The 18,810-nt window shown below is 35.9% G+C and overlaps 1 protein-coding gene across 1 annotated transcript; it reads right to left on the bottom strand.

Moving 5' to 3' along the window:
- Positions 1–1,268: 1,268 nt before the first annotated feature.
- On the bottom strand, positions 1,269–6,386 carry ZNF804B (zinc finger protein 804B). The gene has a single exon (XM_022585203.3). The coding sequence runs from the start codon at positions 6,259–6,261 to the stop codon at positions 2,704–2,706; it is 3,558 nt and encodes a 1,185-aa protein (XP_022440911.2). The 5' UTR covers positions 6,262–6,386; the 3' UTR covers positions 1,269–2,703.
- Between the last annotated feature and the right edge of the window lie 12,424 nt (positions 6,387–18,810).

Here is an 18,810-nt window from a genome sequence, read left to right as displayed (position 1 = left end):
TAATATTCTATGGTAAGATTCTTGTAAATGTGAAGATTCAAACTTATTTGAAATGGCAAGGAAATAATTTTCTCTGTATGTTCCAAAACTCTTATCCATGTTGGTTCTATAATTTCCACTTTGAAGAACTTTCTCCTTAATAGGGAAAACAAAACAAAATCAGATTTAAGTAACACTACTTTATTATTATTGTTGTTGTTGTTATTAGATCATCTGCCTAGCAGTATGCAGAAGCAAAAAAAAATCTTATGATTTTCCCAATAAATGGGATATTTAAAAGGCATTGACTTAATCTCTGTTCATTTTTGATCCATAGCTATTGTCTTACTGTTTATATATGTATGGTACTTGAACAATTACTCTGAATGTTTTCCTCATTCAGTTTATATTGGACTGTTTAAAGGACTACATTTTTCTGCCTCATTGGAATCTTTTGTAATGGTAGCTTTACTCATGTGATGCTACAACTTTTATAATTGCCTACCCTGGAGTACAAGTTATCTTTTATTTAAATGGTGAAGTCTGCTTTCCCTTAGTCCAAGACAGTAAGTATATCCAGTGAACATTTTCATTGCTGATAATATAAGATAGTCATTTCCATGCCATCAATTCATATCAATCTATCCTTGTTAGTCAAAATTAAGTGCCCAGTAGAGGTTCTCTATTCTAACCTTCTGAGAGGTTAAACTGTCACCAAGAGAATTATAAATATTAACCAGGTGCTGTCTTTTTCATAATAAGGCTTCTAGTGAATTCCCATAATTACTCTGTCTTAGCGCTACATCAGCTTTGTAATCTGTTTCAGGAAACAGTCATCCACATTACTTTTCCTTTTATGTGCTGGGCCATTTGTCATCTATTTTTATAAGAAATATTCCATTTATTTCACTTTTTTTGAATCCACTCAATGTTTATCAATGTTCTTTTATAATCACTTTTATGGAGTTCCACACAGGTATAGAATTTCTTGCTATTTGATGTCTTGTTTCCATTTTTCTATTCCTTTTAGTTAAGCTAGGCTTTTTCACTGCCATACTCCAGTCAAAATTTCCATCCCACAAGTTTCTGGTGATATCTAGGAAACTACGTTGTTTATGTTAAAGTTTTTAATTCACTTTATTCTCTCCCTCTCTCTCTTCTCTCTTCATCTCTCCTTCACCAGCATCAAAGATGTCCTTTCCTACTGTTTTCAAGTGTTAAGAACTTAACCTTTCAACTTCATTTTCCTCAGCTGTACAGAGGAATGATAATACTGATCTCAAAATATCAATACATTTGTGAAGAGTAAATGAGATAATGAGGGCTTAGTGCTCAACCTATCTTGGTGCACAGTAGGCCTTCAGTAAGTACAGCTCTCATTCCTGTGAAGCCAAGGCTGTATAAGCCATCCTTCTCATCTTCTAGTGGTAGAGGAGTTTGCATCATCATACACACAGTAGTGATGACTGATTACCTCTATTTTTGTTTAATTTGACTTTCTCTGAAACCCATGCTTATGAGGAATGTTCAGCCACACAAGTTTTCTTTCTTTTAAGAATATAAAATAATAAACAACTGGAGGGCCACTGAGAAATACAGATATAAGAAATGCAAATTCTGTGGGTCAGAAAACATTTTGGATGAATGTTTAAAATCATTTGCAAAATTATAGGAATGGTGATTTTATTCATCATCATTCATGGTATTTTATAAATATCTAGTAAAACTGAACAAAATACACTGAATACTTTTAAGATTTTTCTCAATAAATATCATGTAAAATTTTTGACATTTCCAAAGCTTTACCTCTCCAGTTATACATATGTTGGCTGAACACAGATTTCTGAGTAGGAGAATAAAGAAAACTTAACATTTTAGCCCCAATAATATTTGAAAGCTTGACCAATATATACAAAATATTACTCTGAGTATACTTTATTTTTTTATTTTGCATTAGCAAATACTAATGATAGTTTATATATGTTTTCTTATAAAAATTAAACATTATTAATTTTAGATGTTGGTGATTCTTACAATTACAAAATTCTCTTGACATAGAAGTGTGTGAAATGAAGTTAATTCAATCTTCCACAGAAACTCAGCCATACAATCTGCATAAGACTGTTTTGCATTGAAGAGTAGTTTTCAATTTGAATTAGTCAGAAAATTTCTTGCCATCTCTTATTTCCTATGAAAATATAGTTTATATTGGTTGAAACATTGTATTGATTGAAAGGTTAGTCGACAGTGAACCATACAAACAATTTTTAACACATAATTTTCTTTCACTGACCTTTTATTATTACCTGATAAATAAAACCAAATATGCATTCATTCATTCACTTGTTCACTCGTTCAACGAACACCTAGAAGATAGAGTATTATGTTTCATTTAATTTTCTTTGTAATATTAATGATCTGCCTAACTTTTTTCTATTTTTTATAACATTATGTGAGAACTCATTCAAAAATATCTTTAACACGTTTCCCTCTACCTTTCCATCAAACTACTTTAAATTTGTCCAATTATTTTTGCAAATTAAAAGAAATCCTTAAAATGCTTGTATTTCAACATTGGCAATTCAGTTCATATTTCTATATTGGTCACATTTTGCATTGGTACCACTATTTTAAATCTTATAATAATCAGACCACTTTAAATACATAATTTTGTAGGTAGTGACAATTTGTTTTATTTATCCAGAAGAGGGGCTTTAACACCTGTTAGTTCAAGTGAGCTGACACATTTAAGGCCTCTTTCACTCCATTTAATGGTTGCATCTGACTGGAGCAAGAATGATGGCAAAGATCTTGACCTTGAAACAGTGGTTGAATTAAAGGATTCAAGTGGATGATAGAAGTTGTGGCCGGGTTGAAGTGAGGGCCAAACAATGTGGGGATAAATGCTGCAGGGGGCAGGGGCTGAAGTGTTATGTGAGATGGGTGGCAGGGAGCAGCAGTGACCAAGTGCAGGGGATGACCCGCTAAGAAAGTGGGGTGTGCAGGGATGATGGTTGGAGTCAGAGTTGAAAATGTGAATGGATTAAAATGTGGCTGGGAAAGAGGATGCAGATGAGCTATAGGGAGGTGACTGCTATGGGCATTTATGGAAGCCGAAACAAAATGCTGCAGGAACGTGTGGTGGATGGTGGTGAGAGAAGCCTGCTGGTGACCTGGAACTGTCTGTATAGCAGAGGCTGGAGAGAAGGCAGTGGGCCCTGCAGCCGGCACAACTCGAAGATGCTTTGATAGGAGCTGTTTCTGCATATGCTGCTGGGCTTGTAGCTGTAGGAGCTTATATTTATCTATTTCATCAGGTGAAAATGTTATGGGCTGTTGAATTAGTGGGGGAGAGAGAGATTTATGACACACTTCTAAGTCATCTGCTACTTTGTCATGCTTCTGCATAGTTCTGTCATAGTAAGAGTTTATATTCCCCTCTACCTGATTCATATGCATGTTTACATCCTGTAAGTCTAGATTTATTTGGTCCTCTTTGGTCTCTGTTGAATCAGTAACACCAGTATATCTATTAGATGAGAAAGCACCAGGGAAATCTTTTGGTACTGGGTCACAGCTTTGAATAAAAGGTTGGACTTCACTAATTAATGACTCTGATTGTTCTTTTGTTGTTGGATACTTTTTCATGTTTGGTAACTGAGACTCTGCCACTACGTGAATTATACCTTTAGAAAGATGATCATCACAATCAGTGTCTACTAAAACAGTAAAATCATTTGTCTGGGAATTTTTGACTTTGTCTTTGTCAATAGTTCTTTGCATTGCACTACCTTTATCCTTTCTTCTTCTACTTGTGTTCTGTATTTTTTCAGACAAAGGCAATGCATGTCTGTTACAGCCTGGTGGTGTAAATTGCACTGTGCATTGGATTTGTGAAGGAGCCTCTGATTCATTTTTACAGCTGTTTGAAGAGACCTCAAAATGAGTTGATTGTTCCTGACATTTCTTGGCTTGTACTCTTTCTAAAAGACCTTTGGCTGTGAGGGGAGTCCTCTTTCCTTCTACAGTGTTCAACTCTGTGGTTTCTGAAGGGCTGCTTGAACAGTTCTTTAGAAGACAGCTGATATTCCCGGAGTTACATTGCATGGGTTTTACTTTTTCCAGATCACAAATATGAGGGCTGTCCAAAGACTGTTGACTTCTTTCACTTTTATTTAAGTAATACATTTTCTCTCTTGAGTAAGAGCCCAATCTGCTGTGCTGAGGTCCCTGGCAATTAGGTGGATTTTCACTGTTTCCAGCACAAGAAAACCGTGAGCTAGAATCACAACGGGTGATTCTCTTGGATTTTGACCCTGAAAATTGTTGATTTTTGCCCAGTTTATATTTTCCTCTGCAGTGACCATAACCATGTTTTGAATATTTTTCATTTTTAACTGATTCCCACAACTTGCAGCCCCTGTCACTCTGGGTTTCAGACTGTGAGCAGTCACTCTTTGCTAGCTCATCAGATAAGAAGAGACAGCTGTGCTTTCGGCGTTTCCATTTGTGCCTTTCGACTGAGTTGTGTTCTCTTTTACAAAAGTAGAGCAAGTTACCTCTACCATGACTACTGGACCTATGCTTTGAACAAGTACTTCTCAAGCTGGATGTACTGCCAGGGGATGTGTCTGAAGGGCTAGAACATGTATTCACAGACACCTTTGGAGAACTTCTCTTGTAACTTGCTTTTCCACATCCAGAAACCCTGCTGGTCATACTGATGTGGTTACTATTCAAAATTACACTGAAGTCCTTTCCATGGTCACTGTGGCCCCTTACTGTGTAAGGACTAGAATTCCAGGTGAATTTATTCCCATCTTCAAAATCCAAATGAGGATCACAGGAAATCAGTTTATGTTTTTTAGTCCTAGAGATATAAGGAGAAAAAGATAGGCCCTCATTTGCATCATTTAGAATTGCCCTTTGACAGCTTTGCCAATGGGCCCTTGAAGGTTCCTTAAGTTCATTATCACTATTATTATTCTTTCTTACACAATTCTTTAGAGAGATATCACGGTAAGCAGGCACTTCAGGATTTTTCATTTCCAAATCACTTGCACTAAAATTATGTTCACTCGCACTGGGCTTAGAATTGTTGTAGCCCAAATTACATTTTCTCTGGAAATTTTCCCAATCTGGATTAGCTAACATCATCTTTGGTTTCAGAGACGGATTGTCTTCTTGGATCAGTTTTTGTTGGTCTTTAATTAAACCTGAGACTTGGTTTTCCATTGTAGTCTTCATTTCTGAGGGCTCTTTCAGCAATTCTGTTTTTAAGTCCTCTGGATAATGGCCATCCTTTGTGTTTCGAGAAAGCTTAAAATCAAAATATAATGGGTTGCAGCCATAAGAGATACAGGGCTCTGTTTTTGTAAAGAGAAGCAGTTCTGTAGGCCACTGGAGAGTGGTGTGGCCATCCTTGCTTTGTACGTGGAGATAAGGCAGTGGTTTGGACTTCACATCACGGGGATATGCCTCTCTCACAAGACCTTGTACATTTCTGCTAACTCTTTCTATTTTATCTAATGATTTTTCTTTCTTCTCCTTTCTGGAGCTGGGATTCAGATGAACTGTACTGCTTTGTTCACTTGGCTCTATTGATGGAAGCTCATCCAAACATTCAAATATCCTGGCATCACTGTGCTTGTAAATGTTTGGTGGGTTGGAGGAAACATTTGCTTGGCATGAGTGATTACTGAGGTTTTCTGAAGTGTTCCTCACTGTATTTCTAGTTTCCTTTGCTCTGCTGGAAGGAGTAAAATCCACATCTGAAACATGAATGTTAGATTTACTGAATGAAGCATGAATGCCAATCGAATCTTCTAGTGTTTCATCAACAGAGTCATTTTTGTCTTGCAAAATTTCAGAACTTACGGAGAAGGTATTGTGTAAAATACTTTCCAGATGGCTTGATAAGATGTTTCTATCTTTTTCCTTAGTGAGGTGTGTATCTTCATTTGCAAACCTGCAGCGCATGCATTTCTCTGTGGTTTGTTTTGTTTTATAGACGGGTGACTTGTTACAGTCGTGGGTTTCTTCTGTGTTCTCACTGAAAACTGATGCTGAAGATTCTAATTTTAGATGCACTTTTTTGGAAAAAGAAAATGACACTCCTGTCCTGTGATTTGCATTGCTAAGATTTGAGGGTGTTTGTGGTACCTGATTTCCAAACAAACATCTGTCCGTTTGTAACTGGTGTTGATTTGGTGTGGTGGACTGCTGTTTATCAGAAATGCCTCTGGAGAGATTCTTTCCTTTAAGGAGAAGAGCACTCTTCATGCACGATACCTTTCTGCCACTCTTAACTGGGCAAATTCCTTGCTGGAGTTGCTTTTCTATAGCTACCCTGGGGGCTTTGTATGCTGGTCCATTTCCAGAAACACTGTAAATAGAATAAATATTTAAATGATTAAGACATCAGATTTGAAATCTTACCTATATGTGAACATTTTATAGTGTTTGATGATGGGTTCTGATACTATTTATTAACTATGTCTATTGTAATGTAACAATTTCACTATGCTTATATAACTCAGTATATCTATGTTTTATAGTGGCTATTTCTAAAATGCATCTCAAGTGGATTCTTTTGAAATTAGCAAAAAGCAGTAGCAGGTGAATATCTTATGCTAGTGCTGCAAAAGAAAATAAAGTATCGCATTTACATCACATTATGTCCTCCAGAACCTACTAATTCTTTGGAATACAGATTTAACATAATTTTGCAAAGAGTTCTCCAATCAGTGCCTTCACCTAAATAGGAAATAAAATGGAATTAAAAGTCACTTCCCAAGCATAAACTTATCTCTTTTATTTGCTTTTTTGTTTAAAGTTCTAGCATTCTATAATTTTTGTTTCCTCAGTCTTAAAATTCTTTCATGTTTGTTTCCTTTTGAAACTGGATGCTTAGTTCTTTATTTATGATTTGTCATTAATTTGATCAATTATAAGAACGTAATACTCATTTACATGCCATCTCAATATCTTCAATTAGTCTGAAATCCTTTTTTTAGCTTCTTACTCACCAAAATATTTCTCTCCTATCTTTTTTTTGCATATATGTTTTATCTTTTAACAGATCTTTAAAGATTATTCATTCTATCGAGCTTAACTAGTAATTCAGTCAGAAAACTGGAAAGAGCCATACATACAAGAGATGAAACTCTTCAGATTAAAATTGCCTCTAATGTTCTATCTATGAAACCCCTATGACAAAACAAATCTTATTGGAGGGAAAGCAATACAAATCACATCATTTTGAGTTGGCTTTCTTTTCCTTTTTCTTGCTTTGAGCTGGTTTGCTTTGAGCTGCTTTGCTTGTTTGCTTTGAGCTGGCTTTCTTTTCCTTTTTTTCATATTCTTGGATGTGTTTTGTCAGCCTTTTTCTATTTTCAAATTTTACTTCATTTTTATGCAGTCATTTATTGCTTGAGTAAACAGTACTAAAACAACTGATATCTTTTCCATATGTAGCTTAAATTCTAACGGGGAGGAGTCCTTTCCTAGCCCTCCATCTGAGAAATTCTTATTGCCTTTACTTAACTATTCAGCCAACTGTCATAGAACTCTGGTGTCATATTCCTTTTGTCCACCAAATTTCATGTACATTGCTTCACTGTCTTTATATGTTTACTATTACAGAGACATATTTAATTAGCCTCCTTTCATTCATATTGAAACAGATCTGCTCATGTATTTATATGGTTTTGTAAATTTTCCTTTTTATTTATATATAATGTATTTTGTTATATTTATTACATACAACAAATTTTGTATATATATATATATTATATATATATATACACATACATAAGTGTTATATATATATAACACTACCAGGCCATATTTACAAATTGATCTCTTTTGGTTAATTTTTGCCAGTATTTCTGGGCACTTCCAATTCAACTTTCTTCAGCTCAGATACATTTTCTTCTCTGACATCTCTGATTATTTCTTCTTCCCTGTCCTAGTTTCTTATCCTAGAATTTATAAGTTTAATTTATTTGCTCTCATGAATATATCTTTCAGTCTTACTACTCATATTAGTACTCTAGTATTTTTAGTCTTTTGTTCTGGTTCAGAAAAAAAATTTTGTTTTTAATTTCTGTTTTATGGATTCAATATTTTACAGTGACCAATATGTTGTTTACTATACCCATACAAATTTTAATTTACAAACAATAATTTTAGCCACCAGTCCTTAATAATTTCAGATTGTCCTCTCTCCATGAACTAATAATGTCTGTAGCTTTAGAGCTGTAGTGCTCCTTTGAATCTTGTGGAAAACTAATTTCAGAAAAAATTTTAAAGTGTCTGCTCCTTACAGTAACTATTTCATAATGAAATCTTTTCTCTTATTCATCACATTAATCTTCTTTTTTGAATCATGTTTTACATTCTTTAGAGAAGGTGTTTAGGCATATTTAATATGAGAAATGGAAATACTCTAAGGTGGTATACAAATTACTGGATATTTCTTTCAAACATAAAGAGAAATAGGAAGCATAGAGGTTTACTATAGTTATTGGTCTTTTGAAAAGGTGCCTGTAGCCTGTGGATAGAAGGATGAGGTTTAGAAATACCTGCAGCACTGAATTTTGCCTCAGTGCCAAAAAGATTCTTTTCCATATTTTCCATTACTTTGGAATAAGTAGGAGTAATACATCTGCATTAAGTTACCTTCTCTAGCAACTTCAATCTGATATTATCTGCGCTACACTTAGCAAAAATTATTTCAAAAGTCTGGTGTATGTATATCATCACTCTACCCCTTCTGATTCCATTATGATGCAGATATTTGACTATTTTTATATTCCATTTTTTCCTTAATAATATAATATTTTTGCTTATTATTCTGGCAGAGTTTTGTGCATTTTCTTGCTTTGATTTATGTTAGTCTAAACATTCTTTCCTGTATTGTTGTTTCCTTTTACCATTTATCTTTCTAATATGTGTAAGCTTCTTCCTTTTATATTCTTTCAAATATTTTTAAACCTCTTTGCTCTTATTGTTTTTGTATTACATTTTGCTCTCCTTGTCCTTATTCTTGTTCTCACTTTACAGTTCAATGTACACTTATGATTATATTTTGTCACAAGTTTAACATTTTATCCTCATTATTAATATTTTAGACCTCTTATTTTTATGCTTTAAACTTTTATCTCATTGCTTTGAAAACTTTAATTTCCCCTATCGTAATTTTTTTTTTTTTTTGGCCACACTGCAAGGCCTGGGGGATCTTAGCTCCCTGACCAGGAATCAAACCCGAGCCCCCTGCATCGGAAGTGAAAAGTCTTAACCACTGGACCGCCAGGGAAGGCCCTACCCATATTTTAAATCTAATTTACTTTTATTATTTTTTAAAATCCTAGTTTTCTATCTTTGTGGTATTTAAAATTCTATTATTTTAACTCAAGTTTATGCCTTATGACATAGTTAAAGGTTTAATCTTTATAGTCATACCCTCATTTATGATTTCACTGTCTCCTCTAGAACATTTAGTTTATTTCTGTATTTTTTACATAATTATTTTTATTTATAATTTTAAAATGACATTAGTTAGCCCTTTAGTTCTTATTAATGGATTGCCCACTCTGATAGTTCCCCCCAACTTCTAGTTCTTGGTAACTCAGCATATGCACAATTTAATTCTTTCCTGTTCAAGAAGTACATTTTCCAAACAGGAAACAAAGCACATCAAAATAACATGATTTCTTTAAGTGATGTAATTTCCTAATGTCCCACATTATCCAGCTCTTATGTAAAGACCTTTATATTCTCAGAATCAATGGTTCCACAGTTTTTAAAATTTGAAAAAATGTCCATATCAAGATGCACTATACGTAGACTTACACATAGTAGAAGTTTGCAAACAGAGTGAATCTCTCCCCTCCCCCAATAAAAGAACTAGTTTTGCTGAGGAACCATGTTGGGTTGATCTACCCAAGAGCTGACCAAGGTTGACTGCCCTTTTCAAGATCCATTAACAGTTTTCTGCCATCATTTTTTTCATCAGTCTGATTCAAATATTCTTACTACCAGTAAATTCACCTCTCTTCTCCACAGGGCCATGGAAGAACCTTCTTGTTATCTGTAGCATCTTACTCAGAAGCCCTCTTTATGAGAATAAAGGACAAAGGTTTTCCAGGGGAGAAGTAACCCAGGTGATTTTTTTTTCACTTGTCAATTCAGCTGCCAAAATGAAAATATTTAATAATGCTATTAAGTGACTTCCCTTAAGCCATGAGGCTACTTAATCAGAGAGAACAATTGCCTGGAGTGCAGATGGAAGGTAATAGAAAAAGAATGAAGTAATTTGCCTAGCTCCAAGTTATGTATCTGGAAAGCTGAATACCCATCATTTCCCTAACAATATGATCAGATTGGGACTTAGAGAGCCTACCTACTCTATAGAGGATATGGCTAGGTTTGTGTCTGTTTAATTGATAAGATTTTAAAAGAGCAGCTCAACCTCAGTAGAGTATATCTTTTAATTTCTTTTACTTTGGAAGGCATTTCATGGGTAGATCTACAAACTTAGAACTCCTAAATGAAAGCATCATCACCATCACTATCACCATCATTAAGGCTCCTCTGATCCTTTGTCTATTTCTTCCAAAAGAAAATACAGAATCAGTAAGGAGAAATGTCAAAGTGTGACAACTTGCACAGTAACAGATGAACCAAAATTACATTAAGGCTACTCAGATTTTTTGTTGTGTGGCCTTAAAGAGCCTATCTAAAGTGTGTATCTCTATAGCAAGGCTTGTCTTATTTTTTGTTTTTTTTGTACATCATAATTAATCACCCGGGAATTAAATATCTTCCCTCAATTTTCTCCTGCATGCCACCTAATAACCATTAGACTTTTCCTTCTAAGTCCTGTTTTGACAAGGGCTGTCTGATATCTTATTGACAATGTGTTTGAATAACATATTTTAAGATCTTCATTGTGTTGGCAAGTAAAAAGTTCAGTACCAGATATGTGTCCTGTTTCTATGATCATATGCTCCCTAAGAGCATGCATTTTTGTATTAACCTCACCTCTGGACACATGGTCTTCCAACCTTTATTTTTTCTTTATACCAAATTTCTCATTTATTTTTAATATGATTATATTTTCTTGTATTTTTATAGGCAAATTAAATTACTCTAAGACAGTGGTGCAAATACATGAATATTTGAAGGCTGAATACTGTGTCTTTACTCATAATTGATCCTAAAAAATAAATATTTTCTTAAAAGTAAATATGAGGTCTAATATTTTCTGCTAATATAATTGAGTTGTTCACTCCCAAGCTTATTGTATATCGTTTTTCTTTTTCCTTTCTTTATAAATTTATTTATTTACTTTTGGCTACTTTGGGCCTTTGTTGCTGCATGTGGGCTTTCTCTAGTTGCAGCGAGCAGGGACTACTCTTCGTTGTGGTGTGTGGGCTTCTCATTGCGGTGGCTTCTCTTGTTGCACAGCATGGGCTCTAGGCAAATGGGCTTCAGTAGTTGTGGCACACAGGCTCTGTAGTTGTGGCTCCCGGGCTCTAGAGCACAGGCTCAGTAGTTGTGGCACACGGGCTTAGTTATTCTGCAGCATGTGGGATCTCCCTGGACCAGGGCTCGAATCCGTGTCCCCTGCATTGGCAGGCGGATTCTTAACGACTGCACCACCAGGGAAGTCCTGTATATTGTTTTTCATTTAAACAATAGGAGTTTAAATTCTGGCACAGATCTATAAGTGTTACAATTCACCAGGATGCTGTCAACTACATTAATTAGCTACATTAGTGTTCTACACTATGATTCATATGAACACAAATCACAATTTGCAAATGTAATTGAGTTCCAGGTAACAATCACCTTACTTCAAAACGTTCAGCAGTTCTAAGCTCATGTAAAACTTCTATTTTTCAGCTACAAGAATGTATTAGTATAATGCTTGTTATAATTGTCAACTTAAACGGCACTGTGTGGTAAATTTAACTGCATTAATTACATCTTGTTTGTCATCCAGACAATGATAGTACCATTTATTCTAGTTTCAGGTGTGTGCAGAAGAATGCACAGAAGATTTAGTTCCTCCCCAAAAAGATGCATTGCTATTTATGGTTTTCAAAATTAATATTACAAAACTCAAAATAATTAGAAAGAGATATATAGATCCATATAAATCACCTGGATAGAATAAATGCTAGTATATTAGAATCATTCTTGGATCATTTCATTAAAGAACACATTAACCATATTGGGAAAGAAAAAACCCAGATGTCAAAGTCATTAATTTATAGACTTTTAACTATTAGGAACATTTGCCTTCAGATATATCTGTTGATTAATTATAATTTGTTTACATTGCTATAGTGAACCAAGTAAATTTATCACTGAAATTTCCCCAGAAGTTGAAGAGAGTTTTGAACCATCTTAGGCACCTTTAATTCTTACCATTCAGACTGTTGCCTTAACTCAGCCAGCTGATGAAGTCGCTTAAGTGCTTTTTCTTGTTTCTTTTCATCTTTCCATGACTTGGAAGCTACATTTCTAGCAAATTCACGTTGCTTTAATTCTTTCAGTCTCTGTGGACAAAAGAAGACAAACAGAAAGGACACTATGAATAAGTAATATATCTTTTTCCAACCAAAAACTTCCTTTTTAAACTTTGTCCTGGGTACAAAGGTGAATTTTTGGATAGGGAGAGTAAAAGCAACTTCTCCATCAATTCTATTCTCTGCTCCAAGATAAATTTAGTTGTCAACTGGGTTATTTATCAAAGCTTGTCACAGTCACTGCAGAAATGTGCTGCAAAGTTGGACCCCAGTCCTGACAAGGACCACCGTGGGTATGTATTTGCAATCATCTCTGTGCCTGTGAAAACATAAATGGGGAAAATGTGCAATATATAAATGTGTATAAAGGGAGAGGAAGTTATGGGATGCACTTTCCTCCATGCACTGTCTCCAGCTCTTTCACTTATAAAACATATTTACTCTCATTCCTGAAAATTGGTGTGATTAAATACACTGGGTGAAATGAGCTTGTTTCAGTAAAGAACATCTGTTATTGTGAAAAGATTTAGTTCAAAGTTCTAAATGCAATTCTTAACTCATTTTTTTTCTGGTGGAGATATTTATCTAATTCAAATTTCTGTATTGTATCCAGAAGGAAAAAAATGGGTCAGGGATTTAAACTCAGGATAGAGGCTTGGCCTTGCTTGATTTAAATTTAATTACTACTTCTTTTAATTAATCTTTTCTGTAAAACAATTGGCTTACATGGAGATTGGATGTTACTCGTTACCTGTTCAGATTTCTACTTCAGAAGCTCACCTAATGATATTGAACAAATTGAGAAACAGTCACAATCAAATGAGCATCTTGAAGTTTGGGTCTTAATCCTGATTTAAGAGTATGTTTGAAGATTAGCCTTTCTTAACCCATATAAAGTGACTTTAAACTACCTGAGATCTGTGTCCGTTTAATCTGCTTTTATTTCCCAAATCAAGTATAAAAACATGTTTTCCAGGAATGACAAAAACTACATAGCTATCAAGTGAGATAATAACTTTGTAGTAGACTATCCCCCCCCCATAGAACAAGTGCCAAGACCTTTAACAATCATTAGATTCCTTCCTGAAAGGGAACATACTCAGGGGAGATGATAGCCAAATAACTGCTTCCAGGCTAAGTATTTAAGGAAGGAGGCAGAGTATTCTTTCAAAGAGAGAATACTCTGAGCACAAAGAGTAAGTGTTTCACAGAACTAGAAACAGCCACAGGGAGAAGAGTAGTGTCAACCTGAACTCAGTTTTTGACAAAAGCTTCAGAGCCTTTTAAAAACCAGAAGTTTTCAAAAAATAAAATTATGGCCCATGGTTATCAGAAAAAAAAAAAAAAGGATCAACAATTCTCTAGAGCTGATAACAGCACAGGGTCTAAACCTTAAAGGATAGCCTTGGTCAGAAGACAGAAAAGCTTATAAAAATTTGCATTTCTACTACCCTTCTACTCACACTTCCTCAGCCCCCATGTGCACAATCATCTAGTTCTTGGGGTTAAGGCTTATCTTATGAGTAAAGACCTTTTGGAAATCATGCAACATAATTTAGGAGCCCACAGAGAGTGTAGTTCAACTGCATCAAAGAAAGACCATGGTTACTTTGGTAAAGAGGAGAGGGATTTTTTTTTTTTAACTCTCAGTTACTTTTGAACATAAAATACTCTACAATATATTTATTTAATATTTGGTATTACTAGTATAAAAAACCTGAACCACCTAGGAGAGGAAGCTGATTCATTTACTCACAATATCTGATACTTGAATCTCATTATTGGAATCCTGTTTGCAACTTCCAGGTATACCTGTTTCTTTCACTAGCCTTTCAGATTCCAATACTGTACTCCTATATCTGAGTTACAGAAATGATTGAGAATTTGGTCTCATTCATCCAACAGCAAATACTGTTAACTCCTACTAGGTACTAGGGATATAGAAATGTACAAATCAACTATTTTTCCCTCAAGGGAGACAGACAAATGAACAGATACTTTTATAAGATAGTATTGAGTTTCTTAACAGGAGTGGACACAAGATGCTTTGGAAGCACACAGGAAAAGTTAAGATAGATTAGGGGGTGGGATGGAGCATTGCTGTGTTGAGGAAGTCAGCAAAGTTAAAATACTTTTAAGGAACACAGAAAACTGGAAGAAGACCTCTAGCTACAGTCTTGGCTTGGCCCATGCCGAGTGCTCAAGACTATGCAGAGGAATCCCCCCAGAGATCTGCAGAGGGAGCCCTTCAAAATTTCACCATACTGATCAGCAGTGCATGTGTGTGAGGCAAATATTCCAGGCCAAGAAAAGAACCACCTGCAATAACTAAAGGAAACAATGCCTAGCATTCATATAGAACCAGGAATAGTGCCTGTTCTTACCAACAAAATTAGAAAAGCTCTTGGGACACTGAGTAGAGAATTCAGGGAGTCTTGCTTCACTAGAGAATAATTAGCCATAGATTAAACACTATTTTACATTTGCCTAACAAATGATTTTCATCATTTTATCAAGAAGTAAAAGTATAAATCTGATTCCAAGTAACATAACTGCATTTCAGAACCAAATCCAAGAATATTTAAAAAATACAAAAATTCACAAACAAGGGAAAATTAATGACATCCAACATACAATCAAAGATTTTTAGACATGCAAAGAAGTGCCAAGACACAGCCAAAAATAAGGAAGTCAACCAACTAAAACCAATACAGGACTGACACAGATGATAGAATTGGCAGATCACTGCATTAAGACAGTTATAACTGTATACCATATATTCAAAAAGTAGAAAAGACACAGTGGACAATTGCGTGATTGGAGTCTCTGAAGAAAGGGGAGGGAATATTTGCAAATATAATGGGTGAAAATATTCCAAATTTTCTGAAAACTCTAAATCCAAAGATTCCCACCCCCACCCCCCAAAACCTCAAGCGCAAGTAACATGAAGACAATTACACCAAGGCTCAACATAATCAAATTTTTCAAAACCAGGAAAAAAATGAAAAATTTTAAAAGCATCCAGAGAGAAAAGATATATTTCTGTACAGAAGAATGAATACTAGGATGGCAGAAGAATTCTCACTGGAAAAAGGCAATTGAGAATACAATGGAGCAACAACTTGAAATTTCTGAAAGAAAATTTAAAACTATTCAAAATAAAATTCTATACCCAGTGAAAATATCCTTTTTTAAAAAAGGTGAAATAGAGATGATTTCAAACATTAAAAGCTTGAAGAATTTAACAGCAGCACACCCACATGATAAGAAATAAAGAATATCACTGAAGAAAAGGAAAATATTAACAGGTAGATATATGTGTCCACAAAAAAGAATGAACACCAGAAATAGTAACTATAATGATGAATAAGACATATTCTTTATTATTTGAACGTATCTGGACTGTTTAACAAAAAGACAATAGCTATGTATTTTGGTGTTTATAAAAAATTTATAAATAAAATATTTGACAATGATAGCTTGAAGCCCAAGAGAGGAGAAATGACATATAATATTGATAGGTCTTATTCTATGCATGAAATAATATAGTAACAATTGAAGGCAGACTGTGATAAGTTAAAGAAATATACTATATATCCTACAGCAACCATTTAAATAACAAAACAATGTGTTTCAGCCAATAGGACACCAAAGAAGATAAAAGAAAATAATTAAATTTACTCAATCCGAAAGAAAGCATAAAAAAGTAAAAAGGAAATTAAAATAGATGAGACAATTATAAAACAAATAGCAATATCACAAAATCTAAATATATCACTAACCAAATTAAATGTAAATGGTCTAAACACTGGAATTAAGAGGTACAGAATGACAGTTTCAATTAAAAAAAAGCAAGATCAACTATACATTGACTATAAAAACAAACTTCAAAATAAAGACAAGATGAGTTAAAAGAAAAAAATGTAAAGAGATATATCATGTCAACACTAGTCAAAAAAAAGATGGAGGGGAGGACCCTCAAGATGGCAGAGGAGTAAGACATAGAGATCACCTTCCTCCCCACAAATACATCAAAAATACATCTACATGTGGAACAACTCCTACGAAACACCTACTGAACGCTGGCAGAAGACCTCAGACTTCCTAAAAGGCAAGAAACTCCCCACATACCTAGGTAGAGTAAAAGAAAAAACAGAGACAAAAGAATAGGGATGGAACCTGCACCTCTCAGAGGGAGCTGTGAAGGAGGAAAACTTTCCACACACTAGGAAAGTTTGGCAGAGATGGGGGTGGGCAGGGGGGAAGCTTCAGAGCCACAGAGGAGAGCACAGCAACAGGGGTGCAGAGGGCAAAGCAGAGAGATTCCTGCACAGAGGATCGCTGTTGACCAGCACCCACCAGCCTGAGAGGCTTGTCTGCTCACCCACTGAGGTGAGTGGGGCTGGGAGCTAAGGTTCGTAATCCAGAGGTCAGATCCCAGGGAGAGGACTGGGGTTGGCTGCGTGAACACAGCCTGAAGGGGGGTAGTGAACCAAAGCTAGCTGGAACGGAGACCACGAAAAAGTCTGGAACTGCATAAGAGACAAGAGACCATTGTTTCTGCGTGTGCGAGGAAAGGGGATTCAGAGCACCGCCTAAATGAGCTCCAGAGATGGGCGTAAGCCACGGCTATCAGCGCGGACAGCAGAGATGGGCATGAAATGCTAAGGTTGCTGCTGCAGCCACCAAGAAGCCTGTGTGCAAGCACAGGTCACTATCCACACCTCCCCTTCTGGGAGCCTGTGCAGCCCACCACTGCCAGGGTCCCGTGACCCAGGGACAACTTCCCTAGGAGAACACATGCGTGCCTCAGGCTGTTGCAACGTCACACAGGCCTCTGCCGCTGCAGGCTTGCCTTGCAGTCCATACCCCTCCCTTCCCCTGACCTGAGTGAGCCAGAGCCCCCTAATCAGCCACTTCTTTAACACCCTCCTGTCTGGGTGAAGAACAGATGCAACAGGGGGACCTATATGCAGAGGCAGGGCCAAATCCAAAGCTGAACACTGGGAGCTGTGCGAACAAAGAAGAGAAAAAGAAATCTCTCCAAGCAGCCTCAGGAGCAGCGGATTAAACCTCCACAGTCAACTTGATGTACCCTGCATCTGTGGAATACCTGAATAGACGACGAATCATCCCAAAATTGAGGTGGTGGACTTAGGAAGCAACTGTAGACTTGGGGTTTGCTTTCTACATCTAATCTCTTTTTGGTTTTATTTTTATCTTAGTTTAGTACTTAGAACTTATCATCATTGGTGGATTTATTTATTGATTCAGTTGCTCTCTTTCTTTTTTTTAATATATATATAATTTTCTCTTTTTCCCTTTTTGTGAGTGTGTGTATGTGTATGCTTATCTGTGTGATTTTCTGCATATAGGTTGCTTTTACCATTTGTCCTAGGGTTCTGTCTGTCCGTTTTTGTTTTTTTTTTCTTTTTTTACTATACATTTTAGTGCTTGTTACCCTTGGTGGTTTTCTTTATTGGTTTGGTAACTCTCTTCTTTCTTTCTTATTTCTTTATTACTTTTTTAGATTTAATAATGTTTTTTTTATTTTAATAACTTTAAATATTTTATTTTTTTCTTTCTTTCTATTTTTACCCCCCTTTTCTTCTGAGCTCTGTGAATGACAGGGTCTTTGTGCTCTGGCCGGGTGTGAGGCACGAGCATCTTAGGTGGGACAGCTGAGCTCAGGACACTGGACCACCAGAGACCTCCCAGCTACATGGAATATCAATCAGTGAGAGTGCTCCCAGTGATCGCCATCTCGATGCTAACACCCAGCTACACTCAATGACCAGCAAGCTCCAGTGCTGGACACCCCATGCCAAAAAACTAGAAAGACAGGAACACAACCCTACCTATTAGCAGAAAGGCTGCCTAAAATCAAAATAAGTTCACAGACACGCCAAAGCACACCACCAGGCACAGTCCTCCCCACCAGAAAGACAAGGTCCAGACTCATCTACCAGAACACAGGTACCAGTCCGCTCCACCAGGAAGCCTACACACCCACTGAACCAACCTTACCCACTGGGAGCAGACACGAAAAACAATGGGAACTATGAACCTGCAGTCTGCATAAAGGAGACCCCAAACACAGTAAGTTATGCAAAATGAGAAGAGAGAAATACACAGCACATGAAGGAGCAAGGTAAAAACCCACCAGACCAAACAAATGAAGAGGAAACAGTCAGTCTACCTGAAAAATAATTCAGAGTAATGACAGTAAAGATGATCCAAAATCTTGGAAATAGAATGGAGAAAATACAAGAAACGTTTAACAAGGACCTAG

This window comes from Delphinapterus leucas, chromosome 9 (assembly GCF_059928025.1).
Source record: "Delphinapterus leucas isolate spDelLeu-1000000601 "Yukka" chromosome 9, BTC_Dleu_Yukka2, whole genome shotgun sequence".
In the NCBI taxonomy this organism is placed as follows: Eukaryota; Metazoa; Chordata; class Mammalia; order Artiodactyla; family Monodontidae; genus Delphinapterus; species Delphinapterus leucas.
Note: the sequence above shows the minus strand (reverse complement) of the source record. Positions and strands in the feature narration are given on the sequence as shown.